A 27,402-nucleotide genomic window follows, 5' to 3' on the forward strand; every position below is an offset into this window, starting at 1 on the left:
GCCCGTTCATCAAAGGGCAGGGGAACAGCCATCACAGGGTGCCTGTCCATCACAGAGCACATGGCAGGGGAACAGTTAGGACAGGGTGCCCGTCCATCACAGAGCACATGGCAGAGGAACAGCCAGGACAGGGTGCCTGTCCATCACAGGGCAGGGGAACAGCCAGGACAGGGTGCCTGTACATCACAGGGCAGGGGAACAGCCAGGACAGGGTGCCCGTCCATCACAGATCACATGGCAGGGGAACACCCTATACATGATTCCTGTCCATCATAGCAAACACATATACAGATAGACTTGGGCAAATAAGACATGCAAATTCAACTAATTACATGACTTTACATGGGAGGAAATCAAATTACTCCAAAGAGATACTCATGCAACACAAGCCCTTACCAAGGGACCAGGGCGACCCATCAGACCCAGTGGCCCTGGGGTTCCTCTCAGCGACAGCTGCAGAAACAGAAGAAAAGGCTGAGTGGAGTTAGAGTAAAGGTACAGTTAGAGACAATAAGAGCTCAGGTGAGAATGGGCCGACAGTAAGTGGGATCATGGCATTGTAATGAAGGAGACGTGCAGGTGATGGTGACAGTAAGGATGACACATAGCTCAATGATCAGCTTTGTGGAAGGTTTTAAGAATGTTTTGTGTTCTTGAATATATGAATAATACGTTTCTGGGTTTTTCAACTATGCTCTGATGGTTAGGGGTTAGGTTTAAGGGTCACACAGAGCTCACCTTGGTCTCCGGCAGTTTAGGGTTAGGGGTTAGGTTTAAGGGTCACACAGAGCTCACCTTGGTCTCCGGCAGTTTAGGGTTAGGGGTTAGGGTTAAGGGTCACACAGAGCTCACCTTGGTCTCCGGCAGTTTAGGGTTAGGGGTTAGGTTTAAGGGTCACACAGAGCTCACCTTGGTCTCCGGCAGTTTAGGGTTAGGGGTTAGGGGTTAGGGTCACACAGAGCTCACCTTGGTCTCCTGCAGTTTAGGGTTAGAGGTTAGGTTTAAGGGTCACACAGAGCGCACCTTGGTCTCCTGCAGTTTAGGGTTAGGGGTTAGGGGTTAGGGTCACACAGAGCTCACCTTGGTCTACTGCAGTTTAGGGTTAGGGGTTGGGGTTAAGGGTCACACAGAGCTCACCTTGGTCTCCGGCAGTTTAGGGTTAGGGGTTAGGTTTAAGGGTCACACAGAGCTCACCTTGGTCTCCGGCAGTTTAGGGTTAGGGGTTAGGGGTTAGGGTCACACAGAGCTCACCTTAGTCTACCGCAGTTTAGGGTTAGGGGTTAAGGGTGACACAGAGCTCACCTTGGTCTCCTGCAGGATGGCTTGGGCTTGGGCCTCCTGAGCAGAAACAAGAGGTCCATGGTGTGCATTGCTTCCATATTGGAACTAGAGAAAAGAGGCACAGTCAATGGAAGTGAGGGGGGGAAGACCTGATTTTATAAAGAGACAAGCTGCCCGTCTGGGAGGACCTGTTAGCAGGCTGATATTTTAATACATTTTTAGATATAGATTTATATATATTACTGAAGGACTGAAGGAACTATAACTCCTGATGGTCTTTGGGCAAGCATGCTGACTCAGGTACTTTTACATATAACCTAAGTGAATGGAAAGGTCAACACCTCTTCATTCACATAATTCTCACACATCCACTCAGCTATATATTCTTATGTTTCCTTTGAGGTTGGATGTTACAGGTCTGATCTCAATCATAGATACAGAAAGGTAGGTTCCATACTGGTAACATCAGCAAGGTTCCTGGAGGACCTGGAATCCCATCAGCACCAGCAAGACCTGGCCTCCCTGGTGGACCCTGAGAAAAAACAGCCAGAGACATAAAAGACAATGTGTGTTTTCTGGAATGTCATCCCCGCAGGCAGCAGATGTAAATCATATTAATGGCATGGTTCTGAAGGCTGATGTCATTCAATGCCTGTCAGACACTGCAGGGAAGCTGTGTTTACAGAGTGTGCTTGACAAAATACTGCATACAGATCGCTGTGTGCGAACTGGGGGTGCATGTGTCTGAGAAAGGGGGACACCCCCGTATTTAAAATGTGCAGCGTTTTTTTTTTCATTAGACATATGTCAAGATTGCTTTGATTCGCTCATGTACCAGAAAAGCAAGGCATTTCCTTGGTGTTCCTACTAAAACCATCTTACTAAAATGCAAGTGAACAGCACCCCTGCTTCAGTCCAATATTATTCCTGCAGTGCAAATATTTATAAAAATTCACATTGAATTGTATACCAATTCATTGTTAAACAGGGGCAGCATGGTGCAGTGGTTAGCACTGTTGCCTCACACCTCTGGGACCCGGGTTCGAGTCTCCGCCTGGGTCACATGTGTGCAGAGTTTGCATGTTCTCCCCATGTCATCGTGGGGTTTCCTCTGGGTGCTCCAGTTTCCCCCCACAGTCCAAAAACACACTGAGGCTAATTGGACTTGCTAAATTGCCCGTAGGTGTGCATGTGTGAGTGAATGGTGTGTGAGTGTGCCCTGCGATGGGCTGGCCCCCCATCCTGGGTTGTTTCCTGCCTCGTGCCCATTGCTTCCGGGATTGACAAACACCCCAAGCTACATGGCAGTTTGCAGTTCTGAGTACTGAGAAGCTCACTAGCCAAAGAGTAAAGGGGTGATTGACAAAAACCCTAAGCTACATGGATGTGTGCAGTTCTGAGTACTGAAAAGCTCACTAGCCAAAGAGTAAAGGGGCGATTGACAGAAACCCCAAGCTACATGGATGTCTGCAGTTCTGAGTACTGAGAAGCTCACTAGCCAAGTAAAGGGGTGATTCACAAAACCCCAAGCTACATGGCAGTGTGCAGTTCTGAGTACTGAGAAGCTCACTAGCCAAGTAAAGGGGTGATTGACAGAAACCCCAAGCTACATGGATGTCTGCAGTTCTGAGTATTGAGAAGCTCACTAGCCAAAGAGTAAAGGGGTGATTGACAAAAACCCCAAGCTACATGGCTGTGTGCAGGTCTGAGAACAGAGAAGCTCACTAGCAAAAGAGTAAAGGGGTGATTGACAGAAACCCCAAGCTACATGGCAGTGTGCAGTTCCGCGTACTGAGAAGCTCACTAGCCAAAGAGTAAAGGGGCGATTGACAGAAACCCCAAGCTACATGGATGTGTGCAGTTTTGAGTACTGAGAAGCTCACTAGCCAAAGAGTAAAGGGGTGATTGACAAAAACCCCAAGCTACATGGATGTCTGCAGTTCTGAGTACTGAGAAGCTCACTAGCCAAGTAAAGGGGTGATTGACAAAAACCCCAAGCTACATGGCAGTGTGCAGTTCTGAGTACTGAGAAGCTCACTAGCCAAAGAGTAAAGGGGTGATTGACAAAAACCCTAAGTTACATGGATGTGTGCAGTTCTGAGTAATGAAAAGCTCACCAGCCAAAGAGGATGAGATGGATAGGCAAAAACCCCGGGTTACACGGCTGTCAGAAGATCTAAGTTTTGAGAAGTTCACCAGCTAAAGAAGATCGGACTGATGAACAAAAACCCTGAACTACATGGCTGTGTGCAGTTTTCTATTCTCAGAAGCTCACCAGCCAAAGAGGATTGGATGGACATGCAGAAACTTCAAGCTAAATGGATGGGTGCAGTTCAGAGAACCGAGAAGCTCACCTGCCAAATAGGAAAGAACTGATGGGCAGAAACCCTGAACTACATGGCTGTGTGCAGGTCTGAGTAATGAGAAGTTCACCAGCCAAAGAGGATTGGATTGACAGGCAGAAACTCCAAGCTACATGGCTGTGTGCAGTTCTGAGTACTGGGAAGCTCAGCAGTCATCAGCTTAGCATCAAGAGGATCAGACTGATGAGCAAAAAATGTACCACAAGGTTGTGTGCAATTTATGGGTGTGCCCTTTGTACTGAGACAGTGCACCAGTTAACAGAGTTTTATAAATACAATGAACTAATTTATTGTCATGTCAAAAGACATGTCTCAGCAACTCTTAAACTCTTTGGATGTCATTAGTCTTTCAAGTGGTGGTAGGTGGCACCTCATACTACAGTACCATCACCACGGCACCATCTAGTTTTGTTTCTGACTTTATTGAGTGTAGAGCATTTTTTCCTCTTCACTTCATAACAAAGCATTTCTATACATTGTTTTAGGCAGGGTGCCTGTTCATTCCATTCTGGGAAAATTTCAACTGCTAATAACCATGTTTTTGGACTGTTTTTATCATCCTGCCATAACCTGAACAACACAGAATTATCAATGAAAAATAAATGTAGTTTTATTATATTAATAGTGCATTCTTTTATTTATGTTTTTCAAGTACACATTCCTTGCTCTAATGGGCGCCTAATCAATTCCAAATGCCAAAGAAGTTACGACCAACAAGAAAACATGGAGGAAACTCACCAGATCACCAGCATCTCCGGGAGGTCCCACTGACCCGGTCTGCCCCGGAGGACCTGGTGGACCCTGGAGAGAGATGTTAATTAAAAATGCCCATGGTCTTACTCAGTGACAAAGTACCTGAAGCAGTCATGCACACAGAACTACAAACACATTGTCAGAAACAAGAGATGGCATCAATTAAAAGAGCATGCTGATGGCCTACCTCAGGTCCCGGTGGACCATAGGGTCCTTCCACACGAGTGCCCTATAGAAAGAAGTCAGGGACACTGACATTAGACTGGAGCATGATCGAGCACAAAATGAATACTCCACCCATCCATGTGCTCATATCAACTTACTGGCTCAATGACACCAGGCTCTCCCTTCTCACCCTTTTCAGCCTTGTAACTCCTGCCCTGCAAGAAGGTTACAAGAAATAAGGCAGTGAAAGACAAAGAGAGAAGCATAATGCAAAGGTATATTGGAGGAGCTGTGTGTGTGATCGTCCGTCATTTTGATGGATGTGTTTGGTGTGTTTGGTAATAAGATCAGTTTCAGTGTCAAATGTTGAATGTTATACAAGGTGTTTGATGGCTGTCAGTACAGAGCATGTTTGGTTTTTAGACAGTTATTTTGAATGATGTCTGAGGGTTTGTAGGCTGTGTGATGCTAATTTGAAGAAAATTAAGTGATGAGACTAAGCCAGCCCTGTGATGGGCTGGCCCCCATCCTGGGTTGTTCCCTGCCTCGTGCCCATAGCTTCTAGGATAGGCTCCAGACTCCCTGCTACCCAGAAGGATAAGTGGTTTGGAAAATGGATGGATGGATGGAAACTAAGCCACGTTTCTGAGATGTACCTCCCATGTCTCTGCTCTCTCTCTCTCTGCTAACCCATAGCGATCTTCATATTCTTCATATTCTTCATATTCCCTGGCATGGTACTCATCTCCATCTGTGTTGTTTTCATAGTCCACATATTCCATGACCTGTATCACAAGGATGAGCACAAGCGTATTGTTGACTAGCCAGCTATGTGGCTATATACAGTTGTGCTCAAAAGTTTACATACCCTGGCAGAATTTGTGATGTTTTGGCCATTTTTCAGAGAATATGAATGATAACACAATAACCTCTCTGTCACTCGTGGTTAGTCGTTGGGTGAAGCCATTTATTATCAAACAATTGTGTTTGCCTTTTTTACATCATAATGACAACAGAAAATATCCAAATGACCCTGATCAAAAGTTTACATACCCTAGTTCTTAATACCTTGTATTGCCTCCTTTAGCATCAATGACAGCTTGAAGTCTTTTGTGATAGTTGTGGATGAGACACTTTATCTTCTCAGATGGTAAAGCTGCCCATTCTTCTTGGCAAAATGTCTCCAGTTCCTGTACATTCTTGGGCTGTCTTGCATGAACTGCACGTTTGAGATCTCCCCAAAGTGGCTCAATGATATTGAGGTCAGGAGACTGAGATGGCCATTCCAGAACCTTCACTTTTTTCTGCTGTAGCCATTGGCAAGTTGACTTGGCCTTGTGCTTTGGATCGTTGTCATGTTGGAATGTCCAAGAGCGTCCCATGCGCAGCTTCCGAGCTGATGAGTGCAAATGTTCCTCCAGTATTTTCTGATAATGTGCTGCATTCATCTTGCCATCAATTCTGGCCAAGTTCCCTGTGCCTGTGTAGCTCACACACCCCCAAAACATCAGCGATCCACCTCCGTGTTTCACAGTAGGGATGGTGTACTTTTCATCATGGGCATTGTTGAGTCCTCTCCAAATGTAACGTTTATGGTTGTGGCCAAAAAGTTTAATTTTAGTCTCATCACTCCAAATAACTTTGTTCCAGAAGTTTTGAGGCTTGTCTCGGTGCTGTTTGGCATATTGTAAGCGAGCTATTTTGTGGCATTTGCGCAGTAATGGCTTTCTTCTGGCCACTCGACCATGCAGCCCATTTTTCTTCAAGTGCCTCCTTATTGTGCATCTTGATACATCCACACCACTTTTTTTCAGAGACTCCTGTATGTCAGCTGAAGTTATTTGTGGGTTTTTCTTTGCATCCCGAACAATTTTCCTGGCAGTTGTAGCTGAAAGTTTTGTTAGTCTACCTGATCGTGGTTTGGTTTCAACAGAATCCCTCATTTTCCACTTCTTAATTAGGGTCTGAACACTGCTGACTGGCATTCTTAATTGCTTGGAAATCTTTTTATATCTTTTTCATGTTTTATGAAGTTCAACAACCTTCTCCCGCAGATCCTTTGATAATTCTTTTGCTTTCCCCATGGCTCGGAATCCAACAAAAATCAGTGCAACACTGAATGACTCATGTCAGGAGCCTAGAAACTCATTGACTTTTTATACACACCCACTAATTACAAGCAAACAGATCACAGGTGAGGATGGTAACCTTTAGTAGTCATTTACACCTGTGTGTGTCAACCTGTGTCTATGTTATCATGCCAGAATTTCCAGGGTATGTAAACTTTTGATCGGGTCATTTGGATATTTTCTGTTGTCATTATGATGTAAAAAGGCAAACACAATTGTTTGATAATAAATGGCTTCACCCAACCACTAACCACGAGTGACAGAGAGGTTATTGTGTTATCATTCATATTCTCTGAAAAATGGCCAAAACATCACAAATTCTGCCAGGGTATGTAAACTTTTGAGCACAACTGTAGCAGGGGTTTCATCATCAGATGGGATTGCTAGTTGTGCTATAAATCAGAGCATCTTACTCACTTCGTACTCTGTGACATTGGGTCCCAAGGTCACAGTGGACATGGAGAGGTCATCATACAGGTCACTGTAGACCTCCTCACTAAATTCGTCCACTTCTGGCTCCTTGGGATGCTTCTCCATGCGCACCTTAAATAGCATATGAGAGAACAGGAAATGAGAGGCAGCTCATGTATTACACAGCTCCAGGTGAGACCCTCATGTAATTCCCTAAATCAGTAACTCATCAGGGACCCACAGATGGTCCACATTTGGTGATTGGTCCTGCCAGATGGTCCACATTTTTTTCTGCCTCAAAAACGTAGACTCTGGGGGTTCCTGATGACCGGCCTGAAAAACATTGCGCTAAACCACTGCATAAATGGAAATGTAAAACATCATATGTTTTGGAATTTTTGTGTTTACAGTAAAGGCATTCATTATTGTATTTATTATTAGAATTGAGCCAGGTCCAGGTGTGGGGTTGCTCAGGTGTAGTATGCATGTTGTTCTTCTACTTGTGTGGGATTGCTCTAACGTGCAGTCAAATGAAGTGGCTGCTGTAAATAGCTCTACAATGGACTGGTACCCTATCCTGTGCTTCTAGGGACAGGCTTGGTGCACCCTGTGACCAGGGGCTGCTGTTAGGAAAATCGATGAATGGCAGGTAGGTGGGTTATGTAAATTACATTTCAAAATACAAAAGTCATGAAAAATTGTTCTTAGAGAATGATCTTTGGATTTGTTATTCCATCTTTTTCACATCAGCAATACTCACATGTTGCTCCTCGGGGTTCAGGGCCTGGCTTCTGTACGGCAGCGGGAAGTCACAGTCAGGGATGTAGTGTAGGCAGTAGTCAGCAGCCACCAGGGGGTCTTCAACTATCAACAACTGCTGGATAACTCCCTAAGAGACACAAGCACACTGAGAAAGGCAACGCACATGCTGGACATCTGACAGAGCTACAGGAACATGCACAAAACAAGCAGATAGATACAGGTACATGCACAAACAGATACCTGGAGAGCTACAGGTACATGCCCAAAACAGATAGATTAAGAGATACAGGAACATGAACAGAAAAGAGAGCGATACAGGTGCAAACAAATACCAGGCAGAAAGAAAGATACAGGTACATTCACAAAACGGACAAAGATAGAGAGATCTTAGTACACCCCTTTACTCTTTGGCTAGAAAGACGGGTACATGCCCGACTAAACAGAGTGAGACCTACAGGTACATGGACAGACAGATGGAGAGATACAGGTACATGCACAAATAGACAGATGAAGAGATACAGGTACATGCACAAAGAGACAGATGAAGAGATATAGGTACATGCACAAAGAGACAGATGAAGAGATACAGGTACATGCACAAAGAGACAGATGAAGAGATACAGGTACATGCACAAAAAGACAGATGAAGAGATACAGGTACATGCACAAAGAGACAGATTAAGAGATACAGGTACATGCACAAAGCAGACAGAAAGAAGCAAGCAAGCCTACTCAAAGAAAGAAACATACAGCTTCTTTCACTTAGATTCTTTTGACAAAGCAACAGACAAGTAATGGTAAGAAAACAGGATCAACTAGTCCCTGGGGCAGCTGGGGTTAAAGGTCTGGCTCAAGCACTTAATCCAGTCACACAACACAGAGCCTCGTTATACCCGGAATATGTGACCAAACATAAATGTGATCATCACTATCATGTAAGATCATCATACATACGTGTACGAATCATATGTGAAAGGGGCCATAATCATACATACGAACTAAGTATCACCCATATAAAAACTATGTTTGTTTTCTGTATGGAGGGAGAGAGTGTTTTTTTTTTTTTACAAAGGATTCTCTAATTTCCAAAAATATGACAGGTATGATATGAACTAAATTTACCTTTCGGAAAGTTACCTTAACCCTAGCTTAACTTTGGCTTTGGAAAGGACACATTATTTATACCAGACATTCAAGTCATTGTAGCCAGCTGTACTCCAGGCGCATTCAGAACCACACCCAGATGGATGTACAAACGGACATCCTGAGGCCCTCCCCAAGCCACTATGACTGGCTGTTCTCTGTGCACATGCAGAACCACACCCAGATGGATGTACAAACGGACATCCTGAGGCCCTCCCCAAGCCACTATGACTGGCTGTTCTATATGAACATGCAGAACCACACCCAGATGGATGTACAAGCGGACATCCTGAGGCCCTCCCCAAGCCACTATGACTGGCTGTTCTATATGAACATTCAGAACCACACCCAGATGGATGTACAAGCGGACATCCTGAGGCCCTCCCCAAGCCACTATGACTGGCTGTTCTATATGAATATGCAGAACCACACCCAGATGGATGTACAAACGTACATCCTGAGGCCCTCCCCAAGCCACTATGACTGGCTGTTCTATATGAACATTCAGAACCACACCCATATGGATGTACAAACGGACATCTTGAGGCCCTCCCCAAGCCACTATGACTGGCTGTTCTCTGTGCACATGTAGAACCACACCCAGATGGATGTACAAATGGACATCCTGAGGCCCTCCCCAAGCCACTATGACTGGCTGTTCTATATGAACATGCAGAACCACACCCAGATGGATGTACAAACGGACATCCTGAGGCCCTCCCCAAGCCACTATGACTGGCTGTTCTATATGAACATGCAGAACCACACCCAGATGGATGTACAAACGGACATCCTGAGGCCCTCCCCAAGCCACTATGACTGGCTGTTCTATATGAACATTCAGAACCACACCCATATGGATGTACAAACGGACATCCTGAGGCCCTCCCCAAGCCACTATGACTGGCTGTTCTCTGTGCACATGTAGAACCACACCCAGATGGATGTACAAATGGACATCCTGAGGCCCTCCCCAAGCCACTATGACTGGCTGTTCTCAGTGCACATGTAGAACCACACCCAGATGGATGTACAAATGGACATCCTGAGGCCCTCTCCAAGCCAATATGACTGGCTGTTGTATATGAACATGCAGAACCACACCCAGATGGATGTACAAATGGACATCCTGAGGCCCTCTCCAAGCCAATATGACTGGCTGTTGTATATGAACATGCAGAACCACACCCAGATGGATGTACAAACGGACATCCTGAGGCCCTCCCCAAGCCACTATGACTGGCTGTTCTCTGTGCACATGTAGAACCACACCCAGATGGATGTACAAATGGACATCCTGATGCCCCCCCAAGCCACTATGACTGGCTGTTCTATATGAACATGCAGAACCACACCCATATGGATGTACAAACGAACATCCTGAGGCCCTCCCCAAGGCAGTGTGGTAGGCTGTACTCTGTGCACATTCAGGGAAATCACATCTGTCCCTGTCCACCTGCAACTTGTATTTGACAGTGTGCACCCCTCCTCCAGCACATATTAGCTAAACAGATTATGCTTCATATTGTAACATTGTCCGCTAAATAAAAACAGTCAGGATGGATTCACATTAATTAATCTAGGATGCATTAATACATTAGGATATGCATTAACCTGTCCCCGTCAGTGAAGGCATTTTGTCATAATATAGGGGAGCAGGAAAAATTAGACAAAGCATAGTTGGACTATATTTGAAGGGGACCAACTGGAGTGTAATTAAAAGGTGAAAATGTAACTGTACATCCTTTCTGCTGTGGTATGTTTAGGTGAGGTACAACCTCTCAAAATACCTAATGACATAGTCAGAACCATAAATATTTGGACACTGACACAAATGTTACTATTTTATTTATAATGTGTTTATGTGCCACCCTCTTTTTAAAGGGGCCAAACATAATTGGACAATTCACTTAAAAGCTATTTCATGGACAGGTATGGGTAATTACAGTATCAATGAAGCAGATTAAAGGTCTGGAATTGATTTGAGGTGTCTTGTTTGCATTTGGAAGATTGAGGTGTGAAAATACAATATGCGGTCAAAGGAACTCAGTATGCAGGTGAAACAGGCCATCCTGAGGCTACAAAAACAGAAAAAAACAATTCGAGAGATTGCCACAACATTAGGAGTGGCAAAATCCACAGTTTGGTACATTCTTTAGAAACAAAGAAAGCATTGGTGAACTCAGCAATGCAAAAAGGTCTGGACGTCCATGGATGACAACATGATCGCAGAATTATTTCCATTGTGAAGATAAACACCTTCGTAACAGCCAACCAAGTGAACAACACTCTCCAGGAGGTAGGCGTATCCATATCTAAGTCTACCATAAAGAGAAGACTGCATGAAAGCAAATACAGAGGCTTCACTGCAAGATGCAAGCCTCTCATAAGCCTTAAGTAAAGAAAGGCTAGATTCGACTTTGCAAAGCAAACATTTAAAAAGCCAGCACAGCTCTGGAACAGCATTCTTTGGACAGATGAAACCAAGATCAACCTGTATCAGAATTATGGAAAGAAAAAAGTATGGAGAAGGGCTGGAACAGCTTATGAGCCAAAGAACACCGCATCATCTGTAAAACATGGTGGAGGCAGTGTGATGGCTTGGGTGTGCATGGCTGCCAGTGGCACTGGGTCTTTAGTGTTTCTTGATGATGTGATACAGGATCAGGCAGCCAAATGAGTGTTGAGGTATTCAGAAACATCATGTCTGCTCAAATCCAGCCAAATTGATTGGCCAGCGTTTCATAATACAAATGGACAATGACCCAAAACACACACCAAAAGCAACCCAGGACTTTATTAAAGCAAAGAAGTGGAATATTCTCAAATGGCCAAGTCAGTCACCTGATCTCACCCCCATTGAACATGCATTTCACTTGCTAAAGACTTAACTACAGACAGAAAGACCCTCAAACAAACAGCAACTGAAAGCTGCTGCATTAAAGGCCTGGCAGAGCATTAAAAAGGAGGAAACCCAGCATCTGGTCATGTCCATGAGTTCAAGACTTCAGGCAATCACTGCCTGCAAGTGTTTTCAAGTTATAGAATTGAACATTTTATTTGCAGTTATATTAATTTGTCCAATTACTTATGAGCCCCTGAAAAGAGGGGATTGTGTAGAAAAATGACTTTAGTTTCCCAAATTTTTATACAATGTTTTTGTTCTACCCACTGAATTAAATCTGAAAGTCTGCGTCTGAGCTGTTTCTTTTAAAATTTATTGTGGTAAGTGGGAACTTAAAAATTGCCAAATATTAATGGTCCTGACTATATCATACCCCATATCACACCATGTCAAACATGACTTACTGACCTGAAATGTCCTATCCAGCTCCCTACCAGCCCCCCTAAAATCTCACAACCCAAAATCTGTTAGTACCCAGGGTAAGAGTCTCTTGCAAGGGTCTCACCTCGAACACCTCCTCATCCAGCAGACGTGTTCCGAACACTGTGACCCCATTAGTGCTGACAACAGGGGTGTCTCCTCGTGAGAGATCGAGGGTCTGCACCTTCTCACAGTCAAGGTAGAGAGTGACCGCCTTGTCCTGAATACTGTAGGCTATCCTATGCCACCTGGGGAGGCAATTTCAGGTGACACACTACATTGAGGGCAATCAAGCACATGACACAATATGCACGGTGTGGCAAGTAATGAAGAACTGGATCACCGAGGGTAAGGTTCAGTTTCAGAAATTTTGTCTGTGATTAAAACAAGTTATTAACAATATTAGTAGCACACCTGTAAACGAGGAGTGCATTGCTAAGTCTGTTTCTTCCATGAAAAAACCTGTCATGGGCTTTCATATTCATAAAGCACATCAGTCAGTTTGTGTTAGTATCCTTAAAGGGTTAGGGTTAGGATTAGGATTAGGGTGAGGGAACCCACTTTCCATCAGCTAGGTTGATCTTCTTGAATATAGGGTAGTGTTCTGGGGGGGGCAGCCCCAGCTGATCCTCATAGAGCAGCACTGGCGAGCGGCCCACCTCCAGCCCAAGCTGCTGCACGCCCTGCTCATCATACACAGACAGCAGAAAGAACTGCAAGCCCTTCTTTGCTCGCACTGTTGCCATCAAGGAGAAGTCTTCAGGGAAGCTGGAGTCTGGAAAGGGCACAGGGAAGGAGAGGTATGTGAAAGGTCTGGTTGGAAAAGCAGCTTTGAAGAGCACAATTCCACAAGGGAATGGTGTGGTAAAGGCCTTGCTGAAAAAGCAGCTCCGGGGAGTTCGGTTCTAGAAGGGAGAGATATGTGAAAGGCCTGCCTGGAAAAGCAGTACAAAGGAGCATGATTCAGGAAAGGAAAAGCTTTGGGAAAAGCCTGGCTAGAAAAGAAGTTCAGAGGAGCATTATTCAGGAAGGGAGATCTTTGGGAAAGGCCTGGCTGGGAAAGCAGCTCTGAGGAGTATGATTCAGGAAAGGAGATCTTTAGGAAAGGCCTGGCTGGAAAAGAAGCTCAGAGGAGTACGATTCAGAAAGGGAGATCTTTGGGAAAGGCCAGGCTGGAAATGAAGCTGACAGGAGCACGATTCAGGAAGGGAGATCTTTGGGAAAGCCAGACTGGAAAAGAAGCTCAGAGGAGCACGATTCAGGAAGGGAGATCTTTGGGAAAGGCTAGGCTGGAAAAGAAGCTCTGAGGAATACGATTCTGGAAGGGAGATCTTTGGGAAAGGCCTGTCTGGAAAGGAAGCTCAGAGGAGCACGATTTAGGAAGGGAGATTCTTTGGGAAAGGCCTGGCTGGAAAAGAAGCTCAGAGGAGAATTATTCAGAAAGGGAGATCTTTGGGAAAGGCCTGGCTGGAAAAGAAGCTCAGAGGAGCATTTTTCAGAAAGGGAGATCTTTGGGAAAGGCCTGGCTGGAAAAGAAGCTCAGAGGAGCATTATTCGGAAAGGGAGATCTTTGGGAAAGGCCTGGCTGGAAAAGAAGCTCAGAGGAGCATTGTTCGGGAAGGGAGATCTTTGGGAAAGGACTGGCTGGAAAAGAAGCTCAGAGGAGCACGATTCGGAAAGGGAGATCTTTGGGAAAAGCCTGGCTGGAAAAGAAGCTCTGAGGAATACGATTCAGGAAGGGAGATCTTTGGGAAAGGCCTGGCTGGAAAAGAAGCTCAGAGGACCACGATTCAGGAAGGGAGATCTTTGGGAAAGGCCTGGCTGGAAAAGAAGCTCAGAGGAGCATTGTTCGGGAAGGGAGATATTTGGGAAAGGCCTGGCTGGAAAAGAAGCTCAGAGGAGCATTATTCAGAAAGGGAGATCTTTGGGAAAGGCCTGGCTGGAAAAGAAGCTCAGAGGAGCATTGTTCGGGAAGGGAGATCTTTGGGAAAGGCCTGGCTGGAAAAGAAGCTCAGAGGACCACGATTCAGGAAGGGAGATCTTTGGGAAAGGCTTGGCTGGAAAAGAAGCTCAGAGGAGCACGATTCGGAAAGGGAGATCTTTGGGAAAGGCTTGGCTGTAAAAGAAGCTCTGAGGAATAAGATTCGGAAAGGGAGATCTTTGGGAAAGGCCTGGCTGGAAAGGAAGCTCAGAGGAGCACGATTTAGGAAGGGAGATCTTTGGGAAAGGCCTGGCTGGAAAAGAAGCTCAGAGGAGCACGATTTGGGAAGTGACATCTTTGGGAAAGGCCGGGCTGGAAAGGAAGCTCAGAGGAGCATTATTCGGAAAGGGAGATCTTTGGGAAAGGCCTGGCTGGAAAAGAAGCTCAGAGGAGCATTGTTCGGGAAGGGAGATCTTTGGGAAAGGCCTGGCTGGAAAAGAAGCTCAGAGGAGCACGATTCGGAAAGGGAGATCTTTGGGAAAGGCCTGGCTGGAAAAGAAGCTCAGAGGACCACGATTCAGGAAGGGAGATCTTTGGGAAAGGCCTGGCTGGAAAAGAAGCTCAGAGGAGCATTGTTCGGGAAGGGAGATATTTGGGAAAGGCCTGGCTGGAAAAGAAGCTCAGAGGAGCATTATTCAGAAAGGGAGATCTTTGGGAAAGGCCTGGCTGGAAAAGAAGAAGCTCAGAGGAGCATTGTTCGGGAAGGGAGATATTTGGGAAAGGCCTGGCTGTAAACGAAGCTCAGAGGAGCTTTATTCAGAAAGGGAGATCTTTGGGAAAGGCCTGGCTGGAAAAGAAGCTCAGAGGAGCATGATTCGGGAAGGGAGATCTTTGGGAAAGGCCTGGCTGGAAAAGAAGCTCAGAGGAGCATGATTCGGAAAGTGAGATCTTTGGGAAAGGCCTGGCTGGAAAAGAAGCTCAGAGGAGTACGATTCGGGAAGGGAGATCTTTGGGAAAGGCCTGGCTGTAAAAGAAGCTCAGAGGAGCACAATTCAGGAAGGGAATTCTTTGGAAAAGGTCTGGCTGGAAAAGAAGGTCAGAGGAGCATTATTCAGAAAGGGAGATCTTTGGGAAAGGCCTGGCTGTAAAAGAAGCTCAGAGGAGCACGATTCAGGAAGGGAGATCTTTGGGAAAGGCCTGGCTGGAGAAAAAGCTCAGAGGAGCATGATTCAGGAAGGGAGATCTTTGGGAAAGGCCTGGCTGGAAAAGAAGCTCAGAGGAGCACGATTCGGGAAGGGAGATCTTTGGGAAAGGCCTGGCTAGAGAAAAAGCTCAGAGGAGCATGATTCAGGAAGGGAGATCATTGGGAAAGGCCTGGCTGGAGTAAAAGCTCAGAGGAGCATTATTCGGAAAGGGAGATCTTTGGGAAAGGCCTGGCTGGAAAAGAAGCTCAGGGGAGCACGATTCGGGAAGGGAGATCTTTGAGAAAGGCCTGGCTGGAAAAAAAGCTCAGAGGAGCACGATTCAGGAAGGGAGATCTTTCAGAAAGGCCTGGCTGGAAAAGAAGCTCAGAGGAGCACGATTCAGGAAGGGAGATCTTTGGGAAAGGCCTGGCTGGAAAAGTAGCTCAGAGGAGCATGATTCAGGAAGGGAGATCTTTGGGAAAGGCCTGGCTGGAAAAGAAGCTCAGAGGAGCACGATTCAGAAAGGGAGATCTTTGGGAAAGGCCTGGCTGGAAAAGATGCTCAGAGGAGCATGATTCGGGAAGGGAGATCTTCGGGAAAGGCCTGGCTGTAAAAAAAGCTCAGAGGAGCACGATTCAGGAAGGGAGATCTTTGGGAAAGGCCTGGCTGGAAAAGAAGCTCAGAGGAGCATGATTCGGGAAGGGAGATCTTTGGGAAAGCCCTGGCTGGAAAAGAAGCTCAGAGGAGGATTATTCAGAAAGGATGATCTTTGGGAAAGGCCTGGCTGGAAAAGAAGCTCAGAGGAGCATGATTCGGGAAGGGAGATCTTCGGGAAAGGCCTGGCTGGAAAAGAAGCTCAGAGGAGCACGATTCAGGAAGGGAGATCTTTGGGAAAGGCCTGGCTGGAAAAGAAGCTCAGAGGAGTATGATTCAGGAAGGGAGATCTTTGGGAAAGGCCTGGCTGGAAAAGAAGCTCAGAGGAGCATGATTCGGGAAGGGAGATCTTCGGGAAAGGCCTGGCTGGAAAAGAAGCTCAGAGGAGCACGATTCAGGAAGGGAGATCTTTGGGAAAGGCCTGGCTGGAAAAGAAGCTCAGAGGAGCATTATTCAGAAAGGGAGATCTTTGGGAAAGGCCTGGCTGGAAAAGAAGCTCAGAGGAGCACGATTCGGGAAGGGAGATCTTTGGGAAAGGCCTGGCTGGAAAAGAAGCTCAGAGGAGTATGATTCAGGAAGGGAGATCTTTGGGAAAGGCCTGGCTGGAAAAGAAGCTCAGAGGAGCATTATTCAGAAAGGGAGATCTTCGGGAAAGGCCTGGCTGTAAAAGAAGCTCAGAGGAGCATGATTCCAGCATAGCACAGGTGACCCTGGAAGAAGAGGATAGTGTACAAATGTGGTAAAAACTGCTGAATAAAACCTCCCTTTTTAAATACTGGTCAAATAAGCCTACTTTATTCACAAACCTGTGGAAGAAGCAGGCAAAAATAGTAAAAAAAAAAAAAAAAACCTTTACTTTGTTTCCCCTAAATCCAGGAGTGCGGGAGCTTTCCAAGACAAAGGCTGGGCACCTCCAAAGTTAAATGCTACTTGCCTGTTCTTAAGGAGGACAGTGATGCTCGGCTTAAGATTCTAATTATGGTTTGAACTGACACCAGTCACCCCCATATGGCCTGCCCTTTGACCCCTAACACTGCCCACTCTGAGGATTAACTAAAGGACTAGCTCCTTTCTCACTTTTTTAGTTTTCTTTGTGGCCTTTGGGTACGAGAAATGCACATTGCAAATAAAGTATAAGGTAATAATAATAATAATAATAACAATAATAATAATAACAACACACAGTAACAACCTTGACACAGCAAACTGTGTTACCAAGTTGTTCTTATGAAGAGATAACACATAGTATTTTTGGTCACACTTTACTTGAGGACTCAAATAATGTAGTAGTACATTAATACAGTAATACGTTCATTACCAGTAACTAAGTGTTAGTTACTGTACGTATTCAACGCATGTTCATTCATCATTAATCAATCATTGTCCCAATCATGTATTAAATTCTGGAACTATATTAGGAAAGTTAACTAATTAGTTAATATTTAACTAATAGTTCCTGCATGAAATACTTGAACTATCATAATTTATTAACCATTAAATAATACTTAGTTAATGCTTAATTAACGCATTAAGTAAGAGTGCACTGCTACATTATTTGTGTCCGCTCAAGTAGTGTTACCACATTTTCAAACTGGAAACTAAACCGACCCAACAGTTATGTGATCACAAACTATGGAAAGATTTACATCCCAGAACCTTTCAAATACGTCACAGATCGAACATCAACAAGGAGCCTTGGTTTACTAATTGAATTGTGAATGAATACCTTAGAAAATGTGTTGCTGAGAGCAGGATGACGAGAGTGGATAAGAAAACAAATTGGGGTTAATGAAATTATCTAAACGTTTTTCATTTGACAAATGAATCTGGTTCTTGGTGACTTCCCATCCAGACCAGAGAAGACGAACAAGGCTCTTCAGAAAATACATGCACATACCAGGAAAGAGCTGTTTTGTTGGAGCACTCAGCTGGATCTTTTTGTCTATCCTGAAGGCAAAGTCTGTTTCTCCCTTATTCTCCCGATCAGTGCAGATTCCAGCTTCAATGGAAACTCCTTCCATGTCTTCTGACAGCTCCAGTATCCGCAACAAATCAATAGGACTGGCTGTTATGAGAGATGGTGAGGAGAATGGGTTAGGTCTTCCACACCAGAGTCAACATAAAGCTATGTGAAGCTAAGTTATGCTTAGAAAACATGAATGATTCCTGCAAATATTAATATGTATACACTTGACTGAGCTATATGTTCAGTTCTACTGTATAAAATATGTACACCAAGTAGTACTTAGGATTGCGATTGATGATGCATTCATACTTACACTTGCACAATACTCTATTAATTATAGGGGGTTATGTTTGGGGGCAGGGGGGCATGGATTTAGGAGGGGCCCTGACAGATTCAGGGGGGCCAGTACTACACAGGGGCCCTTAAATGCATAAAATTATATAATGTAGGGGGGGCTGGGCGCCCAGAATGTCTAGCTCCTCCCCTGGGTAGTTCATTGGTAAGTCATGCCCTTATATTACTTAGAAATAACTTTAAATTACAAATTATATCACATTCATAAGATGCAAAAATCATGTCATACATGCCTGTCAACATAAATCAAAGCTGATTAAGCAGCTAGATGTAAAAATGCAGAAATGAAAGGTAAGCACAATGAAGAATAGCAAGAGATACTGAAAGGCTCAAGAGAACGCGACACTCGAAAAGCAGCACGCCGGCAAAGCAGGAGAAGTGATTTATGAGCAACATTATGAAACAAACCACAACCCTGTGCAAGATCAGCAATATGAAGGATGGATCACAGCAGAAACATATACAACGAGAGTAATGTTGCTCCACAAATTCTGGCATGGTCATAAAGCTCCAGTAATCACCAACAACAATGAGTTTACCTCACATCCCTTTTGTACTGATATAATTATGTCTGTATATGTTTAGATGAAAATATTTCATACTGCAGTTAAAACAATTCAAACAGCTGAAACTGTGAAAAATATACTACTTATAAGTACTAACGTAACCATAATAGGCACTCACACCCACGTAGATAAATAGTTTTGGCTCAGACTGAAAGCCAGGTGGAAACTTCAAAGTGACACTGAAATACTGAGATTTCACGTGAAGATCCAGGGAACACAGGGAAAGCTGCATGATTGTTTGATTATTACTCTCTCAGTTAATATTTAAAAAATGTATTTGCAGTGAAGACCTTGCTAACCTCTGTGAATGCGACAGTTCATGCATTCTTATTTTATGCAGTAAAAAATGTTTCCAGTCCAAGCACTATATTTATTATATAGTGGTTTTACCTTTTGTTTTGAGATATTTAGGTTTTTCATTTGTTAAAAGGATGAAACACAAATCCTTAGCTGCATATCACTAAAAACTGTTAAGTGTGTATGCACCTGCATTGATTCACCAGCTGAACAGTTAGTCAGTAAGATTACTTGGGAGTTTACATTATAAGGGCCACAGTATGTAATTTCATACACATATAAATACAACTATTTACTAGTAAAATAGTTCCAAGATACAGACATTTTCAGTAAAAAGTTTTCGAAAAGACAAGATACATGTCTTCAGCCTCCCTAACAGCCTAAATGCTAAGAGATGCAACACTGCCAGGTGCCTTTGTCTATATCTACATAGGCTGAACATCAGCCTCCAGCCTGTCTAGACTTGTTTTTAGGTAATTTCTCTGCTGCACAGCAAATAATGCTCAGTGCTTAAAGAATTCCAGTAACTACTGCACTATCAGTGTTATTGCTTAATATGCTACAGAAATAAAATCTGTGACTGTAAACCCCTTTGCATTTTAAAGGCGAAAACATATATAAGAATATCCTGGAATCAACTCCTAAATCTCGGTGGTTAAAGTACTACTTTGCTGAAAGCGGTTTCTTTATGGACTTTTACCCCCCCCCCCCCCATTTAGAAAAGTTTAAGAAAAAGTTTAAGAAAAAGTTTAATCATTCTTAGTTATTTTCACTTATTAATGTGTATAACCCAGAGGCTACATATAGATAAATGGATGCAGCATGCATAAATTCTCAAATAAGTATTTCCAGAAAATCCTTGAGTACCTGCACTGTAAAGGTGTTCAGCAAATGCCAATTAAACCTTTTCTTACGTATTTGCACAGATCCTCAATAGGTTATTGTTCATATCATCCATTATATATCATATCTTGATTTGTGTTTGATTTGAGCCCCCTTCACAGCCTCTGATCAAACAGCAGACGTAGATCCATCAGCAGCTGCCTTTTTAATCTTTACAGGGTAACCTAACATTGGGCTCACACCTATCTTTTGATCACACAGTATATAAACTGTTTTTCATCTCATTTACAGCAGGCTACCTAGTGAGTTGGGGCTAAAATGGTCATTCTTCTATGCATATAAAAGCAGGAATAGATCTGCAGTATGTGTTGGGTTATTTGCAGGTTTTTTTTTCCTCTCTGACCTTTAAAACTGGATAACCCTAAATGCTGGTTTAAGTGTAAGTGTATTAGCTATGCCATTATGAATAGTAACATTATTATCAGTACTAATCTACTTGCAGTCTGTACTAAGTTATTTTTGGTGTTTTATGTCCCTTTCATACTTGCCCCACAGACTTCTTCCCACTGTTCTGCAAACTCTGCAACTGAGCCCATTGGACCTTAAGCCCTATGCGCTATTATATGAGAATGAGCCACACACATATAAACATTCTGACACTGTAGCAAGACCCCAGAGGAAAAGGAGGAGGGAGAATAAGAGATAGAGGAGGGTTAGTGGGAGGAGACAACAAGAATGTGTGTTGTGTAATGAACAAGCATGTCTCCACTGGTACAGCCGCTGCCATGTAGCCGTTCCATCAGCTTGCACACGCTACATTCACACATGCATGTGTTTGTATGTAGTCACTAGACATCCCACCTTCAGCACTTTGATTTCAGGAGGCGAATGGTGGACAACTAAGCTTGGTCGGTGTCACTGTAACACCGTATACTGCAGCATTTGTGTTATTTTGAGTTTAGAGCAGCAAAATACCCTTATAATATCTGGACAGTGTGGTGGTATTAAAAATGAGACACTGCTCAAGCCCGGTGCTGCTCAGGAGGGTTGGGGTGGCAGAAGCAAAATTTGTGCATTTCAGGGACACTGCACATCAGCCACCGCAATAAACTAAATTTCCTAAATTTCTCCGCAATAAACAATTGGCTTCCCATTGCCCCATTATCTTTGTCTAATCATGATACCACAATTTAGTTGAAATTTTTTCACCTCTCAGTTTTATTACTGTTCAAGCTGAACATTTAAGCAAAACTTAAATACTAAACATACAGAGTACTGTTGTATTTATACAAAAAATTCCTGCGCTGGAAGCATGAGAATTCTTCAGCAAGAAGCTGTGTTTCTTGTCCACCACCCTACAATAACAAACTCCAAGGCCTCAGATCCACTGCAAGTGCATCCTGGGAGACCAGTCATCTGACAGTAACTGCTGGGAAGCAGATGTTCATCTCACAGTGAAAGGATCACATACTCCAAATTATGCATTAATTATTCTACATAAACAATGTATATTGCATATTGTTAATAGGAATACAGAGATAAATATATATAAACTAAAGGAAAGCATGATGTTTTAGTGAAATACTGTCCCTCCTTCCCTCTACCAACTAAATTAGTCTTCAGCTCAGAAGACACAAGTATGATTTTACAAGCTCCCTATCCCTAACCCTAACCCTCATCCTAAGATCTTCAGCTCAGGAGACACAGCCATAATGTTACGAGGTCCCTATCCCTAACCCTCATCCTAAGATCTTCAGCTCAGGAGTCACAGCCATAATGTTACGAGGTCCCTATCCCTAACCCTAACCCTCATCCTAAGATCTTCAGCTCAGGAGACACAGCCATAATGTTATGAGGTCCCTATCCCTAACCCTCATCCTAAGATCTTCAGCTCAGGAGACACAGCCATAATGTTACGAGGTCCCTATCCCTAACTCTAACCCTCATCCAAAGATCTTCAGCTCAGAAGACACGGCCATAATATTACGAGGTCGCTATTCCTAACTCTAACCCTCATCCTAAGATCTTCAGCTCAAGAGACACAGCCATACTGTTATGAGGTCGCTATTCCTAACTCTAACCCTCATCCTAAGATCTTCAGCTCAGGAGACACAGCCATAATGTTACGAGGTCCCTATCCCTAACTCTAACCCTCATCCTAAGATCTTCAGCTCAAGAGACACAGCCATACTGTTACGAGGTCGCTATTCCTAACTCTAACCCTCATCCTAAGATCTTCAGCTCAGGAGACACAGCCATAATGTTACGAGGTCCCTATCCCTAACTCTAACCCTCATCCTAAGATCTTCAGCTCAAGAGACACAGCCATAATGTTACGAGGTCCCTATCCCTAACTCTAACCCTCATCCTAAGATCTTCAGCTCAAGAGACACAGCCATAATGTTACGAGGACCCTATCCCTAACCCTCATCCTAAGATCTTCAGCTCAGGAGACACAGCCATAATGTTACGAGGTCCCTATCCCTAACCCTAACCCTCATCCTAAGATCTTCAGCTCAGGGGACACAGCCATAATGTTACGAGGTCCCTATCCCTAACTCTAACCCTCATCCTAAGATCTTCAGCTCAGGAGACACAGCCATAATGTTACGAGGTCCCTATCCCTAACTCTAACCCTCATCCAAAGATCTTCAGCTCAGAAGACACGGCCATAATATTACGAGGTCGCTATTCCTAACTCTAAGCCTCATCCTAAGATCTTCAGCTCAGGAGACACAGCCATAATGTTACGAGGTCCCTATCCCTAACCCTCATCCTACGATCTTCAGCTCAGAAGACACAGGTATGATGTTACAAGCTCCCTATCCCTATCCTTCTTCCTGTGATCTTCAGCTCAGTAGACACAGTTATGATGTTACAAGCTCCCTATTCCTATCTCAAACCCTCATCCTATGATCTTCAGTTCAGAAGACACAGGTATGATGTTATCAGTACCCCACCCCAAAGCTCTCCACACTGCTCTCTTCCCTCGCTCCACAGTGGCTGGCCAATCCCTACCCCCTGTGTGTGCTGGTCTTGTCTTGGAAGTGGGACTAGAGGACAGCACCACGCTGGAATAATTGGTGGACCATATAACACAGCACTTTCCCCCCTCTATTTACTCAGGGTGGGAAGCATCCATAAACTAAAACATCACAGTGTCCTACAGCACTCAAATGGTAGGATTAGGAAACAGAGGGGGGACACTCTGCACTACAATGAACCTGCCCTCACTCACATAGTCTGTACCCATCTCCTGGTTTGCACTTCTAGTTACACCCCGACTGTCTACACCCTTCATGGTGTAGTGGGGCCCAGTCTGTTACTCTGTTGGTTGAAGATCGTTGGTTCAAATCCCCTATCTTTCAGAGTGATGTCACCACTAGGCCCTTGACCAGGATAGGGGGGAGGGGGGATAGTCACCCTGAGAAGATGTGGTCCTTGGAAATTGCCCATATTGTCCTTGCCAGAACTTGCAACTGAACCTAACATTAAGTTTTACATAATTTTCACGCAAACTACCTTGATAAAAACAACATTTAAAATACTGCTACAATACTCCTAAAAACCTATGCATACAGCATTAATGAGATCACAGGTGCACTATACCAAAATACAGGCCAATACATGTTTGGGGGAAATAATACAGATGAATGAAATGAAGTAATGCAATATCACTGGGAAAATTCTTACAGGAATGTGAGCAAAAAGCAACGGAGAATGAAAGACACTCTAAATCAAGAGAAATATGCGACCTCAGCTAATTATGGCGAAATGTTACTTGCATGTCAGTTAATTAATTTAGCTCGTTTGACCGGGTACCCTGAGGCCACAGAAAATCCACGGCAGTTCCTGGATCAAGGACAAGTACAAACCAGCAAGAGAAATCAGCGGAATCCTCTGCTGAGAAAAGTGCGCGACAGTTGAATAATGCTGCTTTATAACTAAATTACGATCAAACTCATAGAGACACATGTCGTACGGCTGGTCTTTAAATTAAAACAACATAATGACTGCACTTATATATTTATCAATGATATACGTAAACTTTTAAAACAAAGGCGTATTGAAATTTGTAATTAATAAAGATTTTACAAAAAACAGTTCACCATAGTAATCAAAATTACTTCTAAGGATACTGTTACTGTACCTGCTTGTGTCGTTGACAGGAGAGTAATGAGGAAAAGAAATGTAGATCTTCGGAGCGCAAAGATCTGCCAGTCCATTTTCTCTAAAGTGCTCTGAATCTTTGCTTCTTTATAGTAATATTGACAAGTTATTGGTTATGTAAATAATTCATGTATCTGCCAGCCCTGGGGAAGATATTAACCAGAACCGTCTGCATAAACACGCTACGTTGTCCACTCAGTTTTCTCTCAGCGCTACTGTATGCCACATTATATATATATATTTATATATATTCGTGATGCGATCCTATTCCCCCTCTCTCTATTCTTCTTTCTAACTTTCCCCTCCCTCTCACTCTCTTCTGCACCCGTTTCCCCCCTCCCTGCACTGAGCGATGTATGGCAATTCAAGGGAAAATACATGCGAATAGTCTCTGGCACCAGACGTTTTCACTCCGTATTTTCCCATTTTTTTCAATGTTTGCAACTGTGCTGATAAACGTATATTATTTTTCACATAAAAAAACTCGGTAATGCCATTAATGTTAATCACTATTTTTTTCATCTCGGCATGTTAAATTTATGGCCAGTGAATAATTCCCGTCAATATACTAAACAAGCAATAAGCAAGAACACATTAAAAAATATGTCCACAGAAACAACGAGGACTAGACGCAAAAAGAGATACAGCCGGAGCAAAGTAACAAGTCACGCGAACAGGAACAGTGCTGGGATATGAATAAAAACTGAAGAGACACATAGGAATAGTATTTGGACCAGTCAGAATTTCTTTAGAGCATTTGCAATGATCCCTTTTTGACTGTAATTATCTTGATTTCATGAAAATCATAATATTCCATTGACAAATCTGGTCATTTATAGACATGTGCTGGTATACAAGAATATATCTCATGGAGACATCCATTTTGTAACTGCTGACATGCTATACATTCATCTTGGGGCATATTAAACTGGTCAGAGGAACATTAATGTGGTTAGAGGAACATTAACATGGTCAGGGGCACATTGATGTGGTTAGAGGCACATTACCATGGTCAGAGACACATTAATGTGGTCAGAGGCACATAAACATGGTCAGGGGCACATTAACATGGTCAGGGGCACATTAACATGGTCAGGGGCACATTGATGTGGTTAGAGGCACACTACCATGGTCAGAGACACATTAACATAGTCAGGGGCACATTAATGTGGTTAGAGGCACATTAACATGGTTAAGGGCACATTAATGTGGTTAGAGGCACATTAACATGGTCAGAGGGACATTAATATGGTCAGGGGCACATTGATGTGGTCAGAGGTACATTAACATGATCAGAGGCACATTGATGTGGTCGGAGGCTCATTAGTGTGATCAGAGCCACATTGATGTGGTCAGAGGGCCATTAACATGGTTAGAGGCACATTAACATGGTCAGAGGCACATTAACATGGTCAGAGGCACATTAACATGTTCAGAGGCACATTAGCCTGATCAGAGGCACATTATCATGGTTAGATGCACATTGATGTGGTCAGAGGCACATTAACATGGTTATAGGCACATTACCATGGTCAGAGACACATTAATGTGGTCAGAGGCACATAAACATGGTCAGGGGCACGTTGATGTGGTTAGAGGCACACTACCATGGTCAGAGACACATTAACATGGTCAGGGGCAAATTAATGTGGTCAGAGGCACATAAACATGGTTAAGGGCACATTAATGTGGTTAGAGGCACATTATATTGGTCAGGGGCACATTAATGTAGTTAGAGGCACATTAACATGGTCAGAGGCACATTAATATGGTCAGGAGCACATTTATGCGGTCAGAGGCACATTAACATGATCAGAGGTACATTGATGTGGTCGGAGGCACATTAGTGTGGTCGGAGGCACATTAGTGTGATCAGAGGCACATTTATGTGGTCAGAGGCACATTAACATGATCAGAGGTACATTGATGTGGTCGGAGGCACATTAGTGTGATCAGAGCCACATTGATGTGGTCAGAGGCACATTGATGTGATCAAAGGCACATTATCATGGTTAGATGTGCATTAATGTGGTCAGAGGCACATAAACATGGTCAGGGGCACATTAATGTGGTTAGAGGCACACTACCATGATCAGAGACACATTGATGTGGTTAGAGGCTCTTACCATGGTCAGAGACACATTAACATGGTCAGATGCACATTAATATGGTCAGGGGCACATTAATGTGATCGGAGGCACATTAGTGTGATCAGAGCCACATTGATGTGGTCAGAGACACATTGATGTGATCAAAGGCACATTATCATGGTTAGATGTGCATTGATGTGGTCAGAGGCCCATTAACATGGTTAGAGGCACAATAACATGGTCAGAGGCACATTATCATGGTAAGAGGCACACTGATGTGGTCGGAGGCACATTAGCGTGATCAGAGGCACATTATCATGGTTAGATGCACATTCATGTGGTCGGAGGCACATTTATGTGGTCAGAGGTACATTAACATGATCAGAGGCACATTGATGTGGTCGGAGGCTCATTAGTGTGATCAGAGCCACATTGATGTGGTCAGAGGCACATTGATGTGATCAAAGGCACATTATCATGGTTAGATGTGCATTGATGTGGTCAGAGGCCCATTAACATGGTTAGAGGCACAATAACATGGTCAGAGGCACATTATCATGGTAAGAGGCACACTGATGTGATCGGAGGCACATTAGCATGATCAGAGGCACATTATCATGGTTAGATGCACATTCATGTGGTCGGAGGCACATTTATGTGGTCAGAGGCACATTAACATGGTCAGAGGCACATTGATGTGGTCAGAGTCCCATTAACATGATCAGAGGCACATTGATGTGGTCGGAGGCACATTAGCATGATCAGAGCCACATTGATGTGGTCAGAGGCACATTTATGTGATCAAAGGCACATTATCATGGTAAGAGGCACATTGATGTGGTCAGTGGCACATTAACATGGTTAGGAGCACATAGACGAGGTCAGGGGCACAGATTTAATTAAATGTCCATATACTACCGAAAAGCTAGTATCTGGCTAAATGTTTCTCCCATTATCTGAAGCCCTCGTGATTGTTGCACATGTGCCAAATAATATTGATGTGATATTGCCCGGTTCTAACAGGA

General features: G+C 43.8%; 1 protein-coding gene across 1 annotated transcript in view; it reads right to left on the reverse strand.

Moving 5' to 3' along the window:
* The window catches only part of LOC125741713 (collagen alpha-1(XI) chain-like), a 72,157-nt gene extending 47,627 nt beyond the window's left edge, over positions 1-24,530 (reverse strand). Inside the window, exons 1-13 of the mRNA XM_049012959.1 lie at positions 24,268-24,530; positions 17,989-18,156; positions 12,894-13,107; positions 12,418-12,580; positions 7,863-7,991; positions 7,109-7,234; positions 5,219-5,347; positions 4,721-4,777; positions 4,585-4,626; positions 4,383-4,445; positions 1,739-1,813; positions 1,303-1,386; positions 397-453 (exon numbers count right to left, since the gene is read on the reverse strand). Coding sequence (XP_048868916.1) covers positions 397-453; positions 1,303-1,386; positions 1,739-1,813; positions 4,383-4,445; positions 4,585-4,626; positions 4,721-4,777; positions 5,219-5,347; positions 7,109-7,234; positions 7,863-7,991; positions 12,418-12,580; positions 12,894-13,107; positions 17,989-18,156; positions 24,268-24,343 — 1,383 coding nt within the window. The 5' untranslated portion in view covers positions 24,344-24,530. The remainder of the gene's footprint in view (positions 1-396; positions 454-1,302; positions 1,387-1,738; positions 1,814-4,382; positions 4,446-4,584; positions 4,627-4,720; positions 4,778-5,218; positions 5,348-7,108; positions 7,235-7,862; positions 7,992-12,417; positions 12,581-12,893; positions 13,108-17,988; positions 18,157-24,267) is intronic.
* Positions 24,531-27,402: the final 2,872 nt, after the last annotated feature.

The sequence above is a fragment of the Brienomyrus brachyistius genome, chromosome 5, assembly GCF_023856365.1.
Source record: "Brienomyrus brachyistius isolate T26 chromosome 5, BBRACH_0.4, whole genome shotgun sequence".
Taxonomy (NCBI): domain Eukaryota; kingdom Metazoa; phylum Chordata; class Actinopteri; order Osteoglossiformes; family Mormyridae; genus Brienomyrus; species Brienomyrus brachyistius.